The 20,999-nt window shown below is 43.5% G+C and overlaps 1 protein-coding gene across 1 annotated transcript in view; it reads left to right on the top strand.

Annotated features, from left to right (window-relative positions):
* MED14 (mediator complex subunit 14) overlaps nt 1-20,999 on the top strand; it is a 157,993-nt gene that overhangs the window by 90,045 nt on the left and 46,949 nt on the right. The window contains 5 exon segments of the mRNA XM_030202340.1: nt 5,783-5,861; nt 7,761-7,920; nt 9,446-9,640; nt 11,860-11,994; nt 13,487-13,563. Of these exon segments, the coding sequence (XP_030058200.1) occupies nt 5,783-5,861; nt 7,761-7,920; nt 9,446-9,640; nt 11,860-11,994; nt 13,487-13,563 (646 nt within the window).

The raw sequence follows: 20,999 nt of genomic DNA, 5'->3' as shown, positions 1-20,999 counted from the left end.
CAGGGCACAGACCGTAGAAGTCTGATCAGCACTGTTCTTGTACTAAAAGTTCTGAAGCTAATGTTGAAGCCCCTTAAAATTTACACTAAAGCCCATGCATATCTGTTACGATCAGGGCGTAGACCGTAGAAGTCTGCCCAGCACTGGTTTACCTTTCCAATTACCGGCATTGCCACCCAATCTCTGCTGAGATTCTGTCAGGATTCCTTTGTGTTTATCCCACTCATCTTTGAATTCCATTACTGTTTTCATCTCCACTACCTCCCGCGGGAGGGCATTCCATGTATCTACCACCCTTCCCGTGAAAAAATACTTCCTGACATTATTCCTGAGTCTGCCCCCCTTCAGCTTCAATTCATGCTCTCTAGTTCTACCACCTTCCCATCTCCAGAAAAGGTTTGTTTGCAGATTAATACCTTTCAAATATTTGAATGTCTGTATCATGTCACCCCTATTTCTCCTTTCCTCCAAGGTATACATGTTCAGGTCAGCAAGTCTCTCCTCGTATGGTTTGCAACGCAAATCCCATACCATTTTTGTAGCTTTTTTGAATTTTTTAAATTTTTTTTATTTATAACTACTACTACTTAACATTTCTAGAGCGCTACTAGGGTTACGCAGCGTTGTACAGATTAACATAAATTGACATAAAGGACAGTCCCTGCTCCAAGGAGCTTACAATCTAAAGGGCGAAATGTCAAGTAGGGGCAGTCCAGGTTTCCTGAATAGAGGTATGATGGTTAGGTGCCGAAGGCGACATTGAAGAGGTGGACTTTGAGCAAAGCTTTGAAGCTTTATAACCATTTATAACCATTTAAATTTTTACAAGCGATAAAACAACTTGCCGGAAATATAGAGAAAGTAATATATAGGAATTATTTCAGTCAGGTAATTCTATTCTCTTCCCTAGACCACTAAATAGGGAGAGTGAAACAAGACAAGGAGATCAATTAAACAGTAAACAGAAAAAAAATAGTGGTATTAACCTGATTATCCCCAGATATTACTCGTCTAATTCATTATTCCACATTGATCATCTGGTTGGCTTCTTCAAGGCCAATACGGTGTATAGTCAATTCATTTAATTGAAAACATACTTATTGTCCAATATTAGTTAGAAATAATAGATCTGATTACATTCTTTCTCTTTTAAAAACCAGAAGTTATTTAACAATACATATACTTAAGTCTCTAATCCTACTGATTAAAGTGATCCCAGTTTTCACAGACTTCACTCCTTTTAAAGTAAAAATTGAGGAAATATTTCTGAGGAAAACTTTAGGAGTCATACCCGGAACTCATAACCACTTCTTGCTCGTGTAGAATATCAATTTTTCACTCTCAAAGGGTTCAGTTAAATTGTCCATGTAACTCTCTAATAAAATTATATCTGAAACAAAATTATATACTGCCACCGTTAGGTCCCAAAGCGCCTGCCAGATGGTATTCAATGTAACCTCCACGGGAGCCAAAAACTCCAAGTTGATTTCTCTTAGGTGTTTTAGGAGTGGTTTTGCCGATTCGTGTTCTGCTGTAAACATCCTCTGTTTCAGCATATGCCTCTAACTCACTCCTCCACTCCTTTGGACATGGTGGTTGAATAAGTCGGGACCGATGGAGTCGTTTTTTCCAGGTCTAAGAGCGTCGACGCTCCTTCGCCAGCGCTAATCAAAGGACTTGCCAACCCTTTCATCTGTGGGCAGTTCGTGGCACAGTGGTCCCGCACTTGCTGCTCAAGGGACAAAACGCTGGCCATTGGCGGCTGACCGCCGGTTGTCCCCTTCCTCTCAGTTAAGGTAACAGCAATTGCAGAGAGGAAATTTACATAAAGAAGATGAAATTTCAGAGGGCAGCTGGGCTGTTGGGCATACGAACTTCAGGTCGCCAACTTACCACTCTCCTAGTTTGGGACACTCTTTGGTTTCTCCTCAGAGGCCTGTCTGATATGGGTAACCCTTCAGCATAGCCCTCTGAGTCATTGAAACGCAGAAGCCCCTCCACCACTACAAGGTGGTGTCCCTTCGGAGGGGTTTTGTAGCTTTTTTTTGTACCGCTTCCAGTCGTTTTACATCTTTAGCAAGATACGGCCTCCAAAACTGAACACAATACTCCAAGTGAGGCCTCACCAACGACTTCTAGAGGGGCATCAACACCTCCTTTCTTCTGCTGCTTATACCCCTCTCTTTGCAGCCTAGCATCCTGGCCACAGCCGTTGCCTTGTCACATTGATTCTTCACCTTTAGATCCTCAGACACCAACACCCCAAGGTCTTAGCTTACCAATCTCTCCCCTCCTATTCGGTATCTCTCTTTGGGTTTCTGCACCCCAAGTGCATCACTACACTTCTTGGCATTAAATTTTAACTTAAAAAAAAAAATAAAAAATGTTATAGAAACCTCACATTCATATTGTTCACAACTCCATATCCCTTATGTGTAAGATGGTGTATAATATTAAATACTCTAGATGTAAAACTGGGAATTTCAAACCTTCTTAATTTAAATTCTAAATACCCAAAATAGTTTGAAATAATGGTTTTGAAGGTGTGACACTTTGTAACTCCAGAATTCCACAATCGGGATCGTTGCTAATAAACCAACAGGGAACCTCAAACCTCCTCATAGGGAACACACTGCAAAAATTGCTTAATCCGCTATTTTATGAAGGAGTAAAATACTATCACTGGTTCCAGTGAGGAGAAAGAAGAGGAAAAAAAAAACAAACGCAAAAACTCATGACTACATGAGAAAAACGGATGGTATAAAAACTCTCCTTCCCCTTCACTAATTAAAGAGTTAAACAAGATGAAACACCTCCCTTAAAAACCACCAAACCGGTATGAAATCCGGTGTATCTTAAATACCCCCAAACACACTCATCAATTTAAAGCCTGAACCCTTAATGTAGACCTACCCGCCCAGTTTTTCAAAGTGAACAGAATATAATCAATGTCTTTAGGAAAATCGCAGGCTTATCAAACCCGCACAGTCTTTCAAAAAATCACAGTCACTTATCTGCTTGTTTATAGCTCCAGGCTCGGTTAGTCTTATAAATCCAGGCTGATGGTAGTAAAGTTGGAGAAAACGCCACACTGTTCAGTATATACCCATTGACACCATCCCGTGTCTCCCTTCAACAAGTGCGCCTTGTTTCGCCGATATACAAGCTGCTTCAGGAAGGGTACTGCCTCGGATCCTTACATGGACCTCTCAAAATCACCAAACAGACCGTGAATCATTAATGCATGCACTAGCAAGATGGCGCAAGTGGAAAAGACGCCGGCAGAGTATTTAAACCTGACCTCATCACACCCTCTATGAGAAAAAGCCCCGCCCCGGGACATTCAGCTGCTCCAATGTATTCATTCTAATCCAGCCCCTGGGAGTGGCTTCACCTAAATTAATAATAAGCATTCCATTCTATATTGCGATTTAAACCTTTTGGTTCCACTGTTTGTAATAAATGGATCCAATATTGTTCTTTTCTCCATAGAATGCTTTTAATATCCCCCCTTCTCTTACCTAATATCACTTGGTCTATAACCATACAGGTCAGTTGGTCAAAATGATGTTGAAAATGGACACAATGACGTGTCATAGGTGCCTCCAACTTCAACTTCGTAATACAATGTCGATGTTCTATGACTCTGGTTTTAAACTGTCGTGTGGTATGACCCACATACATCAAGCCGCAAGGACACCAGAAAACGTATATCACATTAGTCGAATCACAAGAGGTTTTGCATCTTACCTCAAAGTTCTTCCCTGTTGTGGAGCTAAATGAAGATCCCTCCTTTGTAATTGAACAAATAGAACAATGTCCACATCTCTGATGTTGTCCTTCATTATTTTGCTTTTGAGTCCATACATCTGCGTAACTAAAATGATCTTGTAAGTTCCGATTACGAGAAAAAGACATCATTAAATGATGATCCCGAAAAGGTTTTAAACACGAATCACATGAGCACTGGGATGAATGCAACACAAGAAAAATATAAAAATACGATGGTCAGTGACAAAACAGCCTGATTATTCACAGGCTCCGGGATTACATCATAATAAGCTAAGTGTTATTTTGTAGTTGATTTTATCAGCTATAGGAATGAAGGAAGGGAGGTTAGTGCTATGATGGTGGGTCCCAGTGATATGTCATAAGCTATTTTATGGCTGTAGCACATACACTGCAATCTGAGCACTATAATTTAATTTAATATTATACACCATTTTACACATAAGGGATATGGAGTTGTTATAGAAACCTCACATTCATATTGTTCACATTTTTTATGTGAGAATATAAGAAGAAACCGTATATTTTTGAACCCCAGAGTTTTTGTATTAAATTTTAACTGCCAGACCCTTGACCATTCTTCTAAGGTTCGGAGATCCCTTCTCATCGTTTCTACTCCCTCCAGGGCATCTATTCTATTGGCTATTTTCGTGTCATCCGCAAAGAGGCACACCTTTCCTTCCAATCCTTCAGCAATATCTCCCACAAATATATTAAACAGAATAGGCCCCAACACCGACCCTTGAGGAACTCCACTGCTCACCTTTTTTTTCCTCTGAGCGGATTCCATTTACCACCACCCTCTGTCACCTGTTGGTTCACCACTTTTGGTCCCAAGTTCAACCCTTTCAACTTATTCACGAGTCTTCTGTGGGGGACCGTATCAAAGGCTTTGCTGAAGTCCAAGTAGATTACATCTAGCTCACGTCCTTCATCCAGTTCTTTGGTCACCCAGTCAAAGAAGTCAATAAGATTCGTTTGGCAGGATTTTCCTTTGGTAAAGCCATGTTACCTCAGTTCCTGTAACCCGTCGGCTTCTAAAAAGTGAACTATCCTTTCTATCCAATAATAATGAGGAGGATAATTTTAGGTCATTAATTCTTGAGAACTATAATAAAAAATATCTTTTTTTGTCTGGCCATAATTGGATAAGAATAAAACATTTACAGACCGGAATAGGATAAGAACTAAAATGTTTCGGTGGTCGACCTCCTTCTGAGGTAGTCCAAAAGTTCATTGTAAAAGTGTTAGCTGGCACCACACCATTTTACAGGCCAGCGAACAGTTTTACAATGACCTTTTGGACTACCCCGGAAGCAGGTCTGGTTGACCAAAACACCAATGAATTATAGTGTGGGCGTTGTCCACTGTTAGAAGCAGGATATTGGACTAGATGGATCATTGGTCTGCCCCATATGGCTATTATGGTTTGTCCAGTATGGTTTTGGTGCAGTGGCTGGTAGCAGATAGGTTGTTCTTTGACAGCATTGTGAGGTGTGGTTTTTGTTTTAATTGATGATAAACAGATTTTAAAAAAGTGAGTGAAGCTCATTTAGCATAAGCACAGCTCAAAGAACAGTGTCTGAGTTGGGGCATTGTGAGAGAATTTCTGGAGATCCTTGGCGATCTGCTTTGGACAGAAATACTGACTCTGAGAGGGACTGCACAGGGCGGTTATAGGCTCATTTAGAGTTCTAGAATTCTTAGTCTCCACCTGCTGATAGGAGTGCATAACTCATCAGCCTGGGCCGATCTGGAGGGACTAAAGGACAGCAAATTAGCAGGTAAGACTTAATTTTTTCTTATGCTAGAATGCACCAATTCTGTTTTGCTGTAATATACTGGAGTACTGTCCTGGGAAGATACTGGGTTTTTGGTATCAGGGTGGAAACACTGGGCTCATCTGGATCAACTTCCATACTTTTCTGTGAGGTGTAATATGAGCCTTTTCTCTAAGAGGGCAGAAAGTTCTAGTGACTGTGTATTCTTCCAGATCAGTCGACGCTGGATGATCTTGAAAAATCCGTAAATGATGAAATGAAACGCATCATTCCTTGTGTTCAGCAGCTTAAGTAAGTTGTTTGAGACACCTTCCCTTTCATTACGACTTTGTGTAGGCACATACATGTACCCTGGTCTTTCGCTTTCTGTTAGCTTATTGCATGGTGACAGGATATTCAGTAGTGTTAAATTTCGGGCACTTAAAAGGGTAGGCTGTAGACTACTTCAAGGCCTAGAGGGAAAAAAAACAGGGAAAAATAAGAGGAGCTGTTTATGTTATTTTATTTTTACATGTTCTGTTTTGTTTTCCAGTTTGAATGCAAATGTTGTTACATACTACTACTACTACTTGACATTTCTAAAGCGCTACTAGGGTTATGCAGCTCTGTACAATTTAACACAGAAGGACAGTCCCTGCTCAAAGGAGCTTACAATCTAAAGGACAAATGTACAGTCAGTCAAATAAGGGCAGTCTAGATTTCCTGAAAGGTATAAAGGTTAGGTGCCGAAAGCAACATTGAAGAGGTGGGCTTTGAGCAAAGATTTGAAGATGGGTAGGGAGGGGGCTTGGCGCAAGGGCTCAGGAAGTTGATTCCAAGCATAGAGTGAGGCGAGGCAGAATGAGCGGAGCCTGGAGGAGAAGGGTACTGAGAGGAGGGATTTGTCCTGTGAGCGGAGGTTACGGGCGGGAACATAAGGGGAAATGAGGGTAGAGAGGTAATGAGAGTATAATTGAGTCAAAATAAAGGAGTGGGTACTGGGTTATAGGAAACCAAAAAAAAAAGTGTTCAAGCTTGTATGCCTAACAATTGGGAGATAACCTCAGAATAAAGCATTTTAGGTGGAGACAATCATCCAGACTGGGTGGGCCAGTTTGTTCTCATCTACCAGCAGAGAGGTGTGGTAGCCGTGTTAGTTCACTTTTAGAGGTAATCAATAGAAATCAAACAAAAGAAAACATGGAAAAGAAAATAAGATGATACCTTTTTTATTGGACATAACTTAATACATTTCTTGATTAGCTTTCGAAGGTTGCCCTTCTTCCTCAGATCGGAAATAAGCAAATGTGGAAGATGACAGAATATCTAAGTGAAACATTGAAATGCTTGGATGTTTCACTTATATATTCTGTCATCTTCCACATTTCACAAGACCCCACAGTCATTCACAAAGGAAAAATATTCAACATAGAAGACTATTTTACATGCTCATCTTCCAATGTGGCATATATCATTCAGTGTAAAAAATGTAACGAAGGATGCTATATTGGAGAAACATGCCAGATGCTTAAGACAAGATTCAATCTGCACAGACATCACATGAAAATAGCCGGTGCCAGTCAAGCCCCCACCCCTGTGGGCCAACACTTTACAAGACCAGAACACTGCACCAGTGATTTCACAGTAAGAATATTGAAAGGTAATTTTAAAACAATACAGGAACGTAAGACCTTTGAAATGAGAATGATTGAATATTTTGACACCCAACAAACAGGACTTAATAAGGATCTGGGTTTTCTAACCCATTATAAACCATAAAGCTGTATTTCTCTGTTTATTTCTCTGTTTATTACCCTCCTCTCACCTACCAACACCCATCCTGTTAGAATATCAATGAAATGCTTTGATGTCCCCATGCATACCCCCCACCCTCCCACTCTGTCAGACTGTCAAAGTAATGCTTTGATGTTTGTTATATATACTATCTGCTAACACATTTGCTTATTTCCGATCTGAGGAAGAAGGGCAACCTTCGAAAGCTAATCAAGAAATGTATTAAGTTATGTCCAATAAAAAAGGTATCATCTTATTTTCTTTTCCATGTTTTATTTTGTTTGATTTCTATTAATAACCTATGTAAACCTGAATAGCTGTAGAAGTTGGGCAAATTATCTTTGACCAGTCCTAAAGCAGCTTAATTGATGATGTTTTCCCATGCTTAAATGGTTTCATACTCTTCTCTCACGGAAGGTTTTGGCTCGGACAGCAGCGGTGCAGGCAGTCTATAAAGCATCTCCCTACAGTCGTCAGTGAGACGTTACACTTCACAAATTCTGCCGTACATCCTGTGGGCAATCTTTCCAAGCACAAGTTGTTTATCAAACTCACTCGACTACCGCAGTATTATATCGTAAGTTATTTGAGAGTGCATTCTTTTCTGAGCATCTTGTGTCTTGGGGATGGTAAAGTTTTCTACCTAAGTAATAGAGCTATGAAGAGATTAAGAAGGAAGACTTTGGTTTTTCCTTACGGGATGCAGGCTGTGTATGTACCCTGTCAGCATCCTTTCTTTTGCTAAGTCTGTTCCAGATTTAGAAAGGAACGATGAGATACCAGAGTGGGGAATTACATAAATTGGGGGAAGGGTTGTTAGCACATTTATTTATTTCTTAGGATTTATTTACCGCCTTTTTGAAGGAATTCACTTAAGGCAGTGTATTAAAACATTCTGCTGAAAAGTAAATGTGCATCTGTGAATGTGAAATCTATTTACTACTACTACTACTATTTAGCATTTCTATAGTGCTACAAGGCGTACGCAGCGCTGCACAAACATAGAAGAAAGACAGTCCCTGCTCAAAGAGCTTACAATCTAATAGACAAAAAATAAAGTAAGCAAATCAAATCAATTAATGTGAACGGGAAGGAAGAGAGGAGGGTAGGTGGAGGCGAGTGGTTACAAGTGGTTACGAGTCAAAAGCAATGTTAAAGAGGTGGGCTTTCAGTCTAGATTTAAAGGTGGCCAAGGATGGGGCAAGACGTAGGGGCTCAGGAAGTTTATTCCAGGCGTAGGGTGCAGCGAGACAGAAGGCGCGAAGTCTGGAGTTGGCAGTAGTGGAGAAGGGAACAGATAAGAAGGATTTATGGTATTTGTATGTTTTGGCTTATTACCTTATCTCCAATCCTTTTTTTCACAGTTTTTTTATGGTCTTTTATTGAATTATTGTCTCAAGTGTAAGAACTTGGCTTCTGGATTTTAGCATTTTTTTCCAGGATCTATATTCTTCCTTCATTCAGGAGGTTGTATGGTACGAGAGAATACTATAATGCCTCTGTATCGCTCAATGGTACGACCTCACCTTGAGTATTGCGTTCGGTTCTGGTTGTTGTATCTTTTTATAACTGAAATGGATGAACCCAGTGGCGTTCCTAGGGGGGCTGGCACCCGGGGCGGATCACCGATTCGCCCCGCCCCCCGGGTGCAGCGCCCCCCCCCCCCCAATGCAGCGTGGGACACCCCCTCGAAGGAACCCCCCCCCCCCCTGCCGGGTGCATGCCGCCGGGGGGGGGGGGGGGGGGTGCCACGCGCGCCTGTCCTCCGTTGTTCCATGCTTCTTCTCTGCCCCGGAACAGGAAGTAACCTGTTCCGGGGCAGAGAAGAAGCATGGAATAATGGAGGGCAGGTGCGCGCAGCACCCCCCCCCCCCCCCCCACCCCGGCAGCGTGCACCCGGGGCGGACCCCCCCCCCCCCCCCCTAGGAACGCCACTGGATGAACTCAACTTTATGTGGAGGAAAGTGCACAGAAGATCATCATGCTTTTTCACCTCAGGGTTGGTGGGCAGAGGTACAAGACAGGGCAAAGTTTGCACCTTTTGAAAACATACACAGGTGGTTGAACTGAAGCCATTTAGAATTTCTGCTTGTTTTCTGCAGGTAGTTGAAATGTTTGAAATTCCTAGCTGCCCCACAGAGCTGGAGTACGTTTATCACTTCCTTTCTGTGAGCCCTGGTGAGGTAGAGGATGGGCCTCCTACTGCTGTTTTACTGCAGAAATTCAAACCCAACATTGAGGAGCTGACCTTGGACGCACAAAGTGGAAAACAAGCAAAGGCTGGAACCAAGCGCAAGGTACCTGATCTTGAGTATAGTTACAGATTCCTGAACTGAATTCAAAGCATGTTGATGTTTTGTTAAAATGTCCCACTACAGTATTGAGTGAATAATTTTAAAAGAATTTTTGTGGGTAAAGCAGGCCTTGTGTAGTCTGGCCTAAAATTGTGTTGCTCATGTACATTGTAATAACCCCCGGTAGCAATCCCTCTGGGGTGGTGGTAGGCTCCCTTCAGCAGTCCAAAAACTGGGAGGACAACACAGCTTTTAGTTCAAACCTGTTTATTCCCCCTCCTCCTCAAAACTCAATTCAAAGGGTTAATGTCCCATTCAGTTCCAAAACATAGCGCAAAAAAAAAAAAAAAATCTCCATTTAAATCCAAGTTCTCCCAGTTCCAACCTCCTGGGTTTCAGTTTTAAAGTCTTTTCTCTTGAGTGGTTGCAGGATGGCAGTACACCTCCCTCGACACAGCTCCTGTGACCACCCACTGCCTTCAATCCCTGCAACTCTGCCCCACAGTACAATTACAGTCCATGTCGATCGATTGGTTCCTCCAAACCTGGTGAGTTGGGCCCTCCTGACACTTAGTAGAAAAATCGGGCCATTTCCATACCTATCCAATTCTGCCACCTAGGTGACACTTCATGCACTCACTACTTTCTTCATAGTCTTTGGAATAAGAATGGGCCGTGTTCATGTGTTATTAGTGGAAGTGGGCATTTATTGGAAATATTTTTATTAAAGATATCAAACGGCTACAGCATATAAACAAGTAAGCCATGAAAAAGCAATTATAAAGAAAGTTGCATCAAACTAAGGGGGGAGGGACTTTATTCTGATACCCCCACAGCTACAGAAATAGGCAATACCTATTATACAAACAAACCCCATATCCCACCTACGTCCACCCCCTACATCAACCCCCACCCCAAGTAGGGTTAAACAGACAGTCAAACTATAGATTTAGATCATTAACAATAAGACTGTGGGCTCTAGGTGGCAGTGACAGAATGTACTGTTTCCAGATGGCCAGACGCAGTGTTTACATTTTACCGTGAGGCATGTATCACGACGCTACATAGCAACGGAAGGGGGCATTTAACTCGTTAACATGATTAAAGCATTAAAATTTGAATGCAAACAAAATTTTTTAATGCGTCTGATTATTTTTAATGTAGTATCGTGGGGTGGGCCTGAGCCCAAAGTGGGTGGACACGAGGAGCCCACCCTCCTGTCTGGCATTTCTCCCTCCACTCACCCCCCCCCCCCCCACTCACCCCTCTGTACCTTTTTAAACCTTTTAGTTCTTTGTTGGCAGTGAGCATCAACACATACTCTCTTATCCATGTCACAAATACCTGGCAAGATCCCCAAAAAAGTACAAAACATTTTATGCTGCTTATCCCAGAAATATTTTCCCCAAGCCCAATTTAATAATGGTCTATGGACTTTTCCTTTAGGAAGCCGTCCAAACCTTTTTAAAATTCTGCTAAGCTAACCGCCTTTACCACATTTTCTGGCAATAAATTCCAGAGTTTAATTTACACATTGAGTGAAGAAAAACTTTCTCCAGTTTGTTTGAAATTTACTACTTTGTAGCTTCATCGCATGCCCCCTAGTCCTAGTATTTTTGGAAAGCATAAGCAGATGCTTCACGTCTACCTGTTCCACTCCACTCATTATTTTAGATACCTCTATCATATCTCCCCTCAGCCATCTTTTCTCCAAGCTGAAGAGCCCTAGCCACTTTAGCCTTTCCTCATAGGAAAGTTGTCCCATCCCCTTTGTTATTTTTGTCGCCCTTTTCTGCACCTTTTCTAATACGCACTATATGTTTTTTGAGATACGGCGACCAGAATTGAACACAATATTCTAACATTGCGTTACGCACATCTGCTCTGCTTGGGGGGCTTGGGGCTCCTGGTTTATTTTATCCCTAAAGCCCTTCAGCAGCATTTCTGGCTTTGGCTCTGGCTATCAGGATATATATTTAAGAATGAACGTTTGTAGATGTTTGTTAAATCGGTCATGTGTTATATTTCATTTGATTAACCCATTAGTGCCCAATGTTACAAATCAATTTGTTCCCATATGGCTTATTATGGGAACACTGGGCACTAATGGGCTAATTGTTTTCAAGATAATCAACCTTTTTTCCTGTCTTGAACCCCTCCCCCTCCCCCCCCCCCCAAAAAAAAAGTCATCTTCACATTTTCACGCTTTGCTTGAATTCTAGTTGTCTGGTGACCAGGGTCCTGTGGAACCCAAGAAACCCAAACGCTCAGGAGAAATGTGTGCCTTCAATAAAGTGCTAGCCCACCTGGTGGCCATGTGTGACACGAATATGCCCTTTATAGGACTTCGCCTGGAGGTAAGAGATATGAACATGTTCTGAAGCCCTGCTACTCTCTGCACTGTACAGATAACCTAGTAGAAAAAAAAAAGGGTTTTGTTTTTTTTTTTGAGAAAAGACAAAATGGTCCATTTGTTAAATCATGCGCTTTATTGTTTGCTGGATTCTTTATTGCAGAATCATGATTAGATAAAATGCCTGACATAGGCCGTGTTTCGCCCAAAAGGGCTGCATCAGGGGCTACAAAAAATGAACAATCCAACATCTCATATATAGATAAAAACAATATCAATCAATCAATAAATAAATAGAACTGCTATTTTAGGTTTTATTTATTTATTGATTGATATATCTATATAATGTTGGATTGTTCATTTTTTTGTAGCCCCTGACGCAGCCCTTTTGGGCGAAACACGTGTTTGGGCATTTTATCTGATCGTGATTCTGCAGTAAAAGATTGTTTTGGACTGATTGCTGATCTGCTTGTCTTATTTGCACATTGGAGTCTGTGGATCGTTTGCCTTGTTGTTTCTAAGTAGAGGTGTTCCAGGAGGGATGAGGATGGGGAGAATGTTTGGAAAGGGTTGGCACTTGTATGTATCTTTTTGAAAAATTCAAAGGATTGAGCCTGCGGTGGGAAAATGTGGGATACAAATAAATAAATAATTTTCATTTGCAGAAGAATGCTTAAAGCAGAATTTGTAGTTTAGGCACTGCCCATTTAAACATCCCCTGGGCAGAAAATAGGGAATATGAAACCGATATGCACTTTACAACGGAGAACAGATTCGTAACTACCGTATTTTTTGGACTATAAGACGCACCGGACCATAAGACGCACCTAGGTTTTAGAGGAGGGAAATAGGAAAAAATTTTTTTTTTCCTTTTTCCCTCCTCTAAAACCTAGGTGCTCCGGTGCGTCTTGTCCGAGTTCGGGATCGCCCTCCCCTACTCACGTCACAGATGTTCCCTGGTGGTCTAGTGACGTCGGGGCAGGAAAGAGCCCCCTCTTTCCTGCCCAGCGCGCTGCTCTCCGTCCTCCTGTATGCTGCCTGACGGTCTCGGCGAGATTCAAAATGGCCGCCGAGACTTCAATTCTCGGTGGCCATTTTGAATCTCGCCAAGACCGTCAGGCAGCATACAGGAGGACGGAGACTCGGAGAGCAGTGCGCTGGGCAGGAAAGAGGGGGCTCTTTCCTGCCCCAACGTCACTAGACCACCAGGGAACATCGCGTGACGTGAGTAGGGGAGGGCGATCCCGAACTCGGGGGGAGGGCGATCCCGAACTCGGGGGGAGGGCGATCCCGAACTCGGAACTCGCTACCTTCGGACTATAAGACGCACCCCCCATTTTCCTCCCAAATTTGGGGGGAAAAAAGTGCGTCTTATAGTCCGAAAAATACGGTACTTCTGGCAGAATTCCATTTTGTGTTATAATTTTTGAGTGAGGCTCGTTTTCATAATAGAAGTTTGTGTTAATACAAGAATGCTTTACTTTTATTGTTCGTAGCTGTCTAACATGGAGATTCCACACCAAGGCGTCCAAGTGGAAGGTGACGGTTTCAGCCATGCCATACGCTTGTTAAAGTAAGACACCGTTGCATGCGCTAATTTTTTATTTTCTCTAACAGCTGGTGTGCATAATCTTCAGCCCTTGTGCAAAAATTTCCACTGACCAAATTTGCAAGTGACTGTGTGCAGTGGGAAGCTGTTAATTAGAAATTGTAATTGAAACAAGACAACAAAATTAAGGAAATGATTCATTTTTTTATTACTACCACTTTTAGTCATACATTAATATTTTCTTGTTGTCTCTTCTGACAAGTTCCAATGAGTGGGTATATGATTTTTTTACCAGTTGATGAAGACTGAGAATTACTGGATGTTTGACATCGCCCTTCAAGGGTCCTGTGCAGCCCTGACTCAGCCAGTGTCTCTCAGTCTGGTTTGGTAGATGTTAGTTAGGGTGCGCCAGATTGACTCCACAAAAAGTTAAAATAAATTAATTTAAGGGGACATTTTATAAGGCAATTTGAAACTTAATATACTAATTTTCAGAACTCAAGTCCTTTGACCGTATGGGCTCTGTCTGACTCTTGGCCTGGGGGGTGGGGTGGGGGGAACAGTCCAAAGCTTTGGGTCCCTTGCCCATCACACCTTCCATACAGAGCTGTGCCTTGGCATCTTTCCTCGGTTTGCCCCAGGAGGGGTTGCTTGAGTGGTTCCTGGGGAAGCGTTGAAAACCACTAGCTGTACTTTAACAGTACCAAGTGCCCAAGGTACTCTGACCTTTGGGTCTGGGAGCTGCAGAGGTGAGGAAGTCGTGGTTGGCTGGGCACTGCACAGAAGCCCCATCAACAGGCACGTTAGTTCACCATTGTGCGGTGAGAGGAGCTTGCCACATTGCATCGCCTTCCAGTGGCCTGTGCTGCATCTGTGCAGGATTTGAGCAGGGGAAGTTGAGATCCCCAGAGTCTTCCTCCGATGCAGTTAAGTTGGCATGGATGGTTCTGGAGCAGCAGAACATAGCAGGTGAGTTGGGCCAGCATGGGGAGGCCCTTTTGGCAGGAACAGCCACCACTTAAAGTTCAGTCGTGTCAGCACAATGAGGCATATTTTCAAAGCACTTAGCCATCCAAAGTTCTATAGAAACCTATGGAACTTTGGAAGGCTAAGTGCTTTGAAAATATGCCTCAGTGTCTCTAAGGAGCCTTCAGTGCTCACTCTGCATGATTTGGGGACATTAGAGTCTCCATTTTCCCTGGAGTTTGTCCTGCTTCTCCATTGGGCCTTTTGTTTAGAGATGTGTTTGCCACCACTCACCCATGTGGAGATCTCTAGGACGTAGGAAGTGCAGGGGGGCCAAAAAACATTGCGTGGCTAGTGGCCAGGACCTGGAGGGCTTGGACTTGATGGGAACTTTGGCGCCTGGTTCTCCTAGGGAAGATGTTCTGGACAGGGATGAGCCATGGAGAGAGGACTTTCAGGAGCTTCAGACAAGTGTCCCTCTGTGGAAGATCCATTTGTAGTCTGCATCTTCTGGAGGCCTGAACTCCATAATCTAACCACTCAGGTACTGGAGGTCCTCAGCTTATCAGAAGAGTATGTTCCTGTGACTAGGAAAGGTGATTCGTTTCTTAAGACTGAAAGTTTTTTCCCCACCTGAAATGGATTTTAGATAGATAAAATAATTGTCAGAATAACATTAGCATAGTCCTGCTATCAGTGTCTTATTGTGTTTATATCAATTCTATTGGTATTTAGGTGAAATCCTGTTTAGTTTTGTTCTTGAACCCTAGTTCTGCTGTTGCTTTTAGGTTCTAAAGGTTTTAATTGTACAGTTTCTCTGTTTTTTTTATATCTAGGGAGTCTCCATTTTGTGTGTACCGTAGGTAGCTACTGAGAGTTTGTTTTTCCTACAGGATGCATATTTTTTGATCCAACCTGTGGTTCTAGCAGGGTTAGGCCTCTTTCAAAATCAGCTGTGTTACCTGCATCGCTAATAGCATCCAAAATTTGAGAGTCGCTTTCTTCTCATGTGGCAAATAGCTGGGCTTTCTGGCAGCTATCATAGGGGAAACAAATGAGTAGAATAAAATGAAAATAAGAACAAACCAGCTTAGGTCACTGAGCGGGCCACAGCTTCATAAAAAGTGCAGATAGAACCAAATGTGAGTTAAGCCTGTAGGTTCCACATGTTGTAAGCTACGTATCTATCACTGTTCTAGTCATGTGCTGGCTATGTCTCTTTGCCACTGAGGGATAAAAACCTTAAATCTGTAAAGATGTGTTGGTGGGCTTGGCAGTGTGTGTTCAGAGGGGTGTTAGCCCACTGATGTGTAAGACAACTATTGTGCTCTCCTCTTCTTCTCCTCCCCCCCCCCCCCCCCCCCGCTTTTCTATTTTGGTGGATGGCACTCTCATTCTCCCAGTCACATCAGCCCGTAACCTTGGGGTCATCTTTGACTCCTCTCCTTCTCTGCTCACATTCAGCAGATTGCCAAAACCTGTCGTTTCTTTCTGTATAACATCAGCAAAATCCGTCCCTTCATCTCTGATCACTCTACCAAAACCCTTATCCACACTCTTATCACCTCCCGTCTTGATTATTGTAACCTACTACTCACCGGCCTCCCTCTTAGCCATCTCTCTCTTCTTCAATCAATCCAAAACTCTGCTGCGCGACTCATTTTCCACCAAAGTCGCTATGCGCACATTAGCCCCCTCCTTAAGTCACTTCACTGGCTTCCTATCCGTTTCCGCATTCAATTCAAACTTCTCTTACTGACCTATACCTGCATTCACTCTATCGCTCCCCAGTACCTCTCCACTCTTGTCTCCCCCTACGTTCCCCCTCGAGTACTCCATTCTGTTGATAAATCTCTCTTGTCTGTCCTTTTCTCCTCTACTGCTAATTCAAGACTCCGTTCCTTTTATCTCGCTGCACCTCACGCCTGGAGTAGACTTCCCAAGCCTGTACGTCTGGCCCCGACCTTGGCCGTTTTCAAGTCCAGGTTCAAAAGCCACCTCTTTACCACTACTTTTGACTCCTAACTCACTTACCCTGTCGTTTATACTCACCTCTTTATTCCCTTACCCTTAATTGTTCTGTCTGTTTACCTGTCTTATCTAGATTGTAAGCTCTTTGAGCAGGGACTGTCTTCTGTATATGGTGTACAGCGCTGCGTATGCCTTGTAGCGCTATAGAAATAAGTAGATAGATATATAGATAGAAAGCTGACATTTATGCCCTAATTCTGTATATGGTGCTAAAAATTGTGCATGCAATTTTGGAGGCACACCCAATTTACTTGCTTGATTTAATTGCCAAATGAGCCAATCAGTGCCACTTATTGGACACTAATCAATTATCAGAGCTAATTGGCATTAATTTAAATTTACGCATGCATGTGGAAAGGGGGTGTGGTCATGGGTGGATCAGACTGTTTCATAAAGATAGATGTCATGAACCCACAAGAGCTCTCAATAATCCAGGAGTCCAAAAAGGAGAGGGAATGTAAAAATTGGTATAGATGTGAATGGTGAAACGGAATGGGATCCCAAGAGTTTCAAGCATTGTGAAAATTGTTCAGAATGTACAAACAAAACATAGGTCCCCTATATATACTGTCTCCCAACGAAAGGAATTCCATCCACCATAGCATTCATTGCAGGCCCCTGAATTTGCTGATAATATGGTCAAATGAAAAAATACTTTTTTTCAGGGCTAATTTGACTAGTCTCACCAGGAGTGGTGTGGGAACCCCTTGTGGATGAACCCTGTGGTATAAAACATCTGTTAATATGTATGGTTATACTTGTTTTTATACTTGTGTTTTGTTTTTATAGTTTGTACCCCTGACGCAGCCTGAGGGCGAAACGTGGCCACGTTGGGTATTGTTCCAATAAACGCGTTTGATTCCACAGCGTATGTAGGTGGTATACTACTGAAAACCAAAGAACTACGCTGCTGTACAACGAATCAGGCTAACAGCAATATGCAGTGGAAAAAAGCTTTTATATACTTACCGACAACACTTATTTATATATATCTCAATATTTTTATGTTTCAACGGTTTTTATTGATGATTCAACATTTTGAATAAAAGCAATAAAATCAAACCCTTTGTGATCATAATAACAAGTCATATATGTATACATACATCTTAACTGCATCATCAAAATTTTTTACATTTTCTCCCCCCTGCCCCCCCCCCCCCCCCCCCCCCAGAAACAGCTGCACATTATACTTCATGGTACCTATTCCTTCCAGAGGCTATTACAGGAGTTTCCAGTCTTATACATGAGTACATTTCTGCTGAGCATCCCATTTGCTAGGGTGTGCCAATTTTATTGAGCACGGCACTTCTTGCTTTGTGGGAGATATTTTGCAAATACTTAACCCATATAAACCTCTTTCTTTTCTTGGGATTGCCAGAGACCTCCCTGGCCTCCCACAGCATTAATTCACGCAGCCTATTTCTCCAATGCCAAAAAGAGGGTGGCTCTACCTGCAACCAATGTCTTAATATACATTTGTTCCCCACTGCATATATATCTCAATATTTTTAAAGAGTACCCTCGGAGATCTCCACCCATTTTAAGGCAATATCATTAGTTTTGCCAGGTGGCGTAGCACATCTTTCATAGGGCTACTTTCATTCATAAGTGAAAGTGCTATTGCCTGAATCAAAAAGTGCTATCAAATAATATAGTGCACAATATAAGGAAAAAAACGTGAAGTCTCAGCAGCGGGGGAGGGTCAACGCCGGCAGCGGGCAGGCAAGACTGGGGATCTTTCCTGCCTGCACCGAAGAATTTGCTGGACAACCTGGGTGGCTGGAGGGGGGCAGGGGAGAGAGGAGAGTCACTGGACATGGGTGGCTGGAGGGGGGGCAGGGGAGAGAGGAGAGTCACTGGACATGGGTGGCTGGAGGGGGGGCAGGGGGAGAGGAGGGTCACTGGACATGGGTGGTTGGAGGGGGGGACAGGAGAGTCGCTGGACTTGGTTTGCTGGAGGAGGGGGCAGGGGAGAGAGGAGGGTAGATGAACATGGGTGCCTGGAGGGGGGGCAGGGGAAGAGAGGAGGATCGCTGGACATGGGTGGCTGGAGGGGATTTCAATGCAGGGGACCTGGCCGGGTGGCGGACGCGGGGGGGGAGCAGTGGTGACCTCGGGGGGGGGGGTGTTAGAGGGGGGAGCAGTGGCTGCGGCGACGTCAGGAGGGGGGGTGGAGGAGGGAGCGGAGGCGACCTCGGGAAGGGGTGGACGGGTGAGCAGCGGTGACCTTGGGGGGGGCGTGGTAGGGGCGGGGCCTCATGCTGCTATCGTGCGGTTGGTCAGTGCTGTGTGTGACGTCAGCCTGATCTACGGAGCCTAGCAGACCAACTCCAAAGAAAGCCACGGACACAGGCAGCAAGAATAGAAAGTTCGAGGTGAGAATTATTATGTAGGATAACACATTCTTAGAAAAGCAGAGCTGCTTTATGTAGTACACAAAAAATATCTCTCAGCCTCATAAGCCAACCTCATTAGATGATGTAGTTCAGAAACATATAAGAGATTGTCATATTTTATAAGATAGGTAGACACCTCCTGTCCGGAAAAAACACAGGCGTTTACAAGAGAGACGCAAAGCTGTAGTTTGAAGATCCATCCACAATCTGTGAATGCCAAGTTTAGACGAAGGATTCTTCAAGTATGATTTATCCCAAAGCCTTGAGGTACTGCTTTGGAAGTTCCTTGGCAGAGTGATTTAAAATACCAACTTACATCAATTACTGTTGTTCATTGCCATTCCTCCCAGTTTCCAAGTGTAATTATGAATGTCAGCTGCAGTGTGCTTTGGATGCAGCTGTAAAAAATGAATATTTTATGGTGATAATTCTTTTATTTTTGCTTGGTATCTAAGTCATAGGCTTAGTGAAGTGCTTTTAACTGGACAGGAAGTCCTCAATTCCACAGGCTATTTCGGACAGAAGAGGGGATTGTGATGCCAATAGATCCCCCCCTTTTAAAGTGGGCGATCTAGTGCACCGGCGTTATTATACGCACAAGACCTGGCGAGATCCCATCTACATTGGGCCCTTCCAGATTGAAGCTCTGTCAGCTACAGCTGCTAAGCTCGAGGATCACACATCCTGGGTCCATCTGAAAGATATACGAGCCTATCCGAATATCGAATCAGGCCTTCTTGATGTTTCCAGCTCAGCTGCCCCTGGAGAAGCCTGCCCCACCACGGACCCCATCTCCACCGCCACTGAGCCCAAGACCACCGACCCCGCACCCAACATCACTGTTTAATCACTTTGATCAACTGGACCAAAGACTTAATCACTTAATTACACAAGACCAACCATCTCCTGAGTCGCCGCTGATTGATCTCACCGATATCAGCATCCAAACAATCGCTGAGTCTCCAGAGTCACCACCTGAGTTACCACCGTTACTTGAACCTGTCTCTGAGTGGCCATCCTCTCCTCCACCCTCTAGTGTTCCAGAATTCCCACTTCCCTACGTTGATCTCCGTATCCGTCTCATCCGCATCCGCAATTTAGCAGGAGATTTGGATTTGGCCGAACCAGAGTCTGCAGACTTTTCTACACTGCAGAATTTGTACCGCAACATCACCGAGCTGCTCGACATTCTACATTTGTATTTCCCGAATCAAGCCAGATAAATGCCACAGCAAGTTCAACTACAGTCCACTCCAGAAGAGACTATTCCTTTACAAAAAGTTCCAATTCTATTACCACCTCCCCCAGCCTCTCCAGTTGGTGTTGCCCTCCGTAGGGAACCAACTGCAGAGAACCTTGCTGCCCTAGACGACATCAAGGAACCAGACACACGTAAAATTGAACTTTATCCTGTTGATAAGTGTAACTCTGAGCAGTTCTCCGACACCCTCACACAGTGGTCGTCCAACGATTTTTACGACACCGACCTTGAAGATACTGCTCCTGAAGACACAGACGAAGGCAGTGTTGCATCAGCAGAAGTAGCGGTGGTGCACCAGTACACCCTCTTCTTCTGCTTCCCATCAGCTCGATTGTTCGCAGTTGGACTCTTGTGTTTTATCCTTCTGTGTATAGGATTGGTGTTGTTTTTCATTGCACTGTTCATCCCCACTGCTAACAGAAACCTTCATTGGTTCATGCTCAGTGCCTCTCCCTCTGCCAATTACACCTTGGCCGTTGGAAACGCCACAGTATTTGCAACTACTCCTGTACTTGCAACTACTCCCGCAGCTTACACAACGCCCCAACAGAATTCCACATTAACACGCCTATTCGGAAGTACATCCCTCCATCCAATCAAAAGGATTAGCTCCATTGCCACCAGTTATACCATCCCCTTGGCAGGCACACCTGCCGCGACTGACTTTTCAACTGGCAATCCTTCAGTGCCTATTGAAAATTCTGCGACTACTCCTGTCCTCACTGATTCTCCTATTTTGCATCCTACAAGTGTTCCCAATAATATCAGTAGCTCGGACTATACTGTCCCCATTTCTACAACTATTT

This window comes from Microcaecilia unicolor, chromosome 4 (genome assembly GCF_901765095.1).
Source record: "Microcaecilia unicolor chromosome 4, aMicUni1.1, whole genome shotgun sequence".
Lineage (NCBI taxonomy): Eukaryota > Metazoa > Chordata > Amphibia > Gymnophiona > Siphonopidae > Microcaecilia > Microcaecilia unicolor.
Note: the sequence above shows the minus strand (reverse complement) of the source record. Positions and strands in the feature narration are given on the sequence as shown.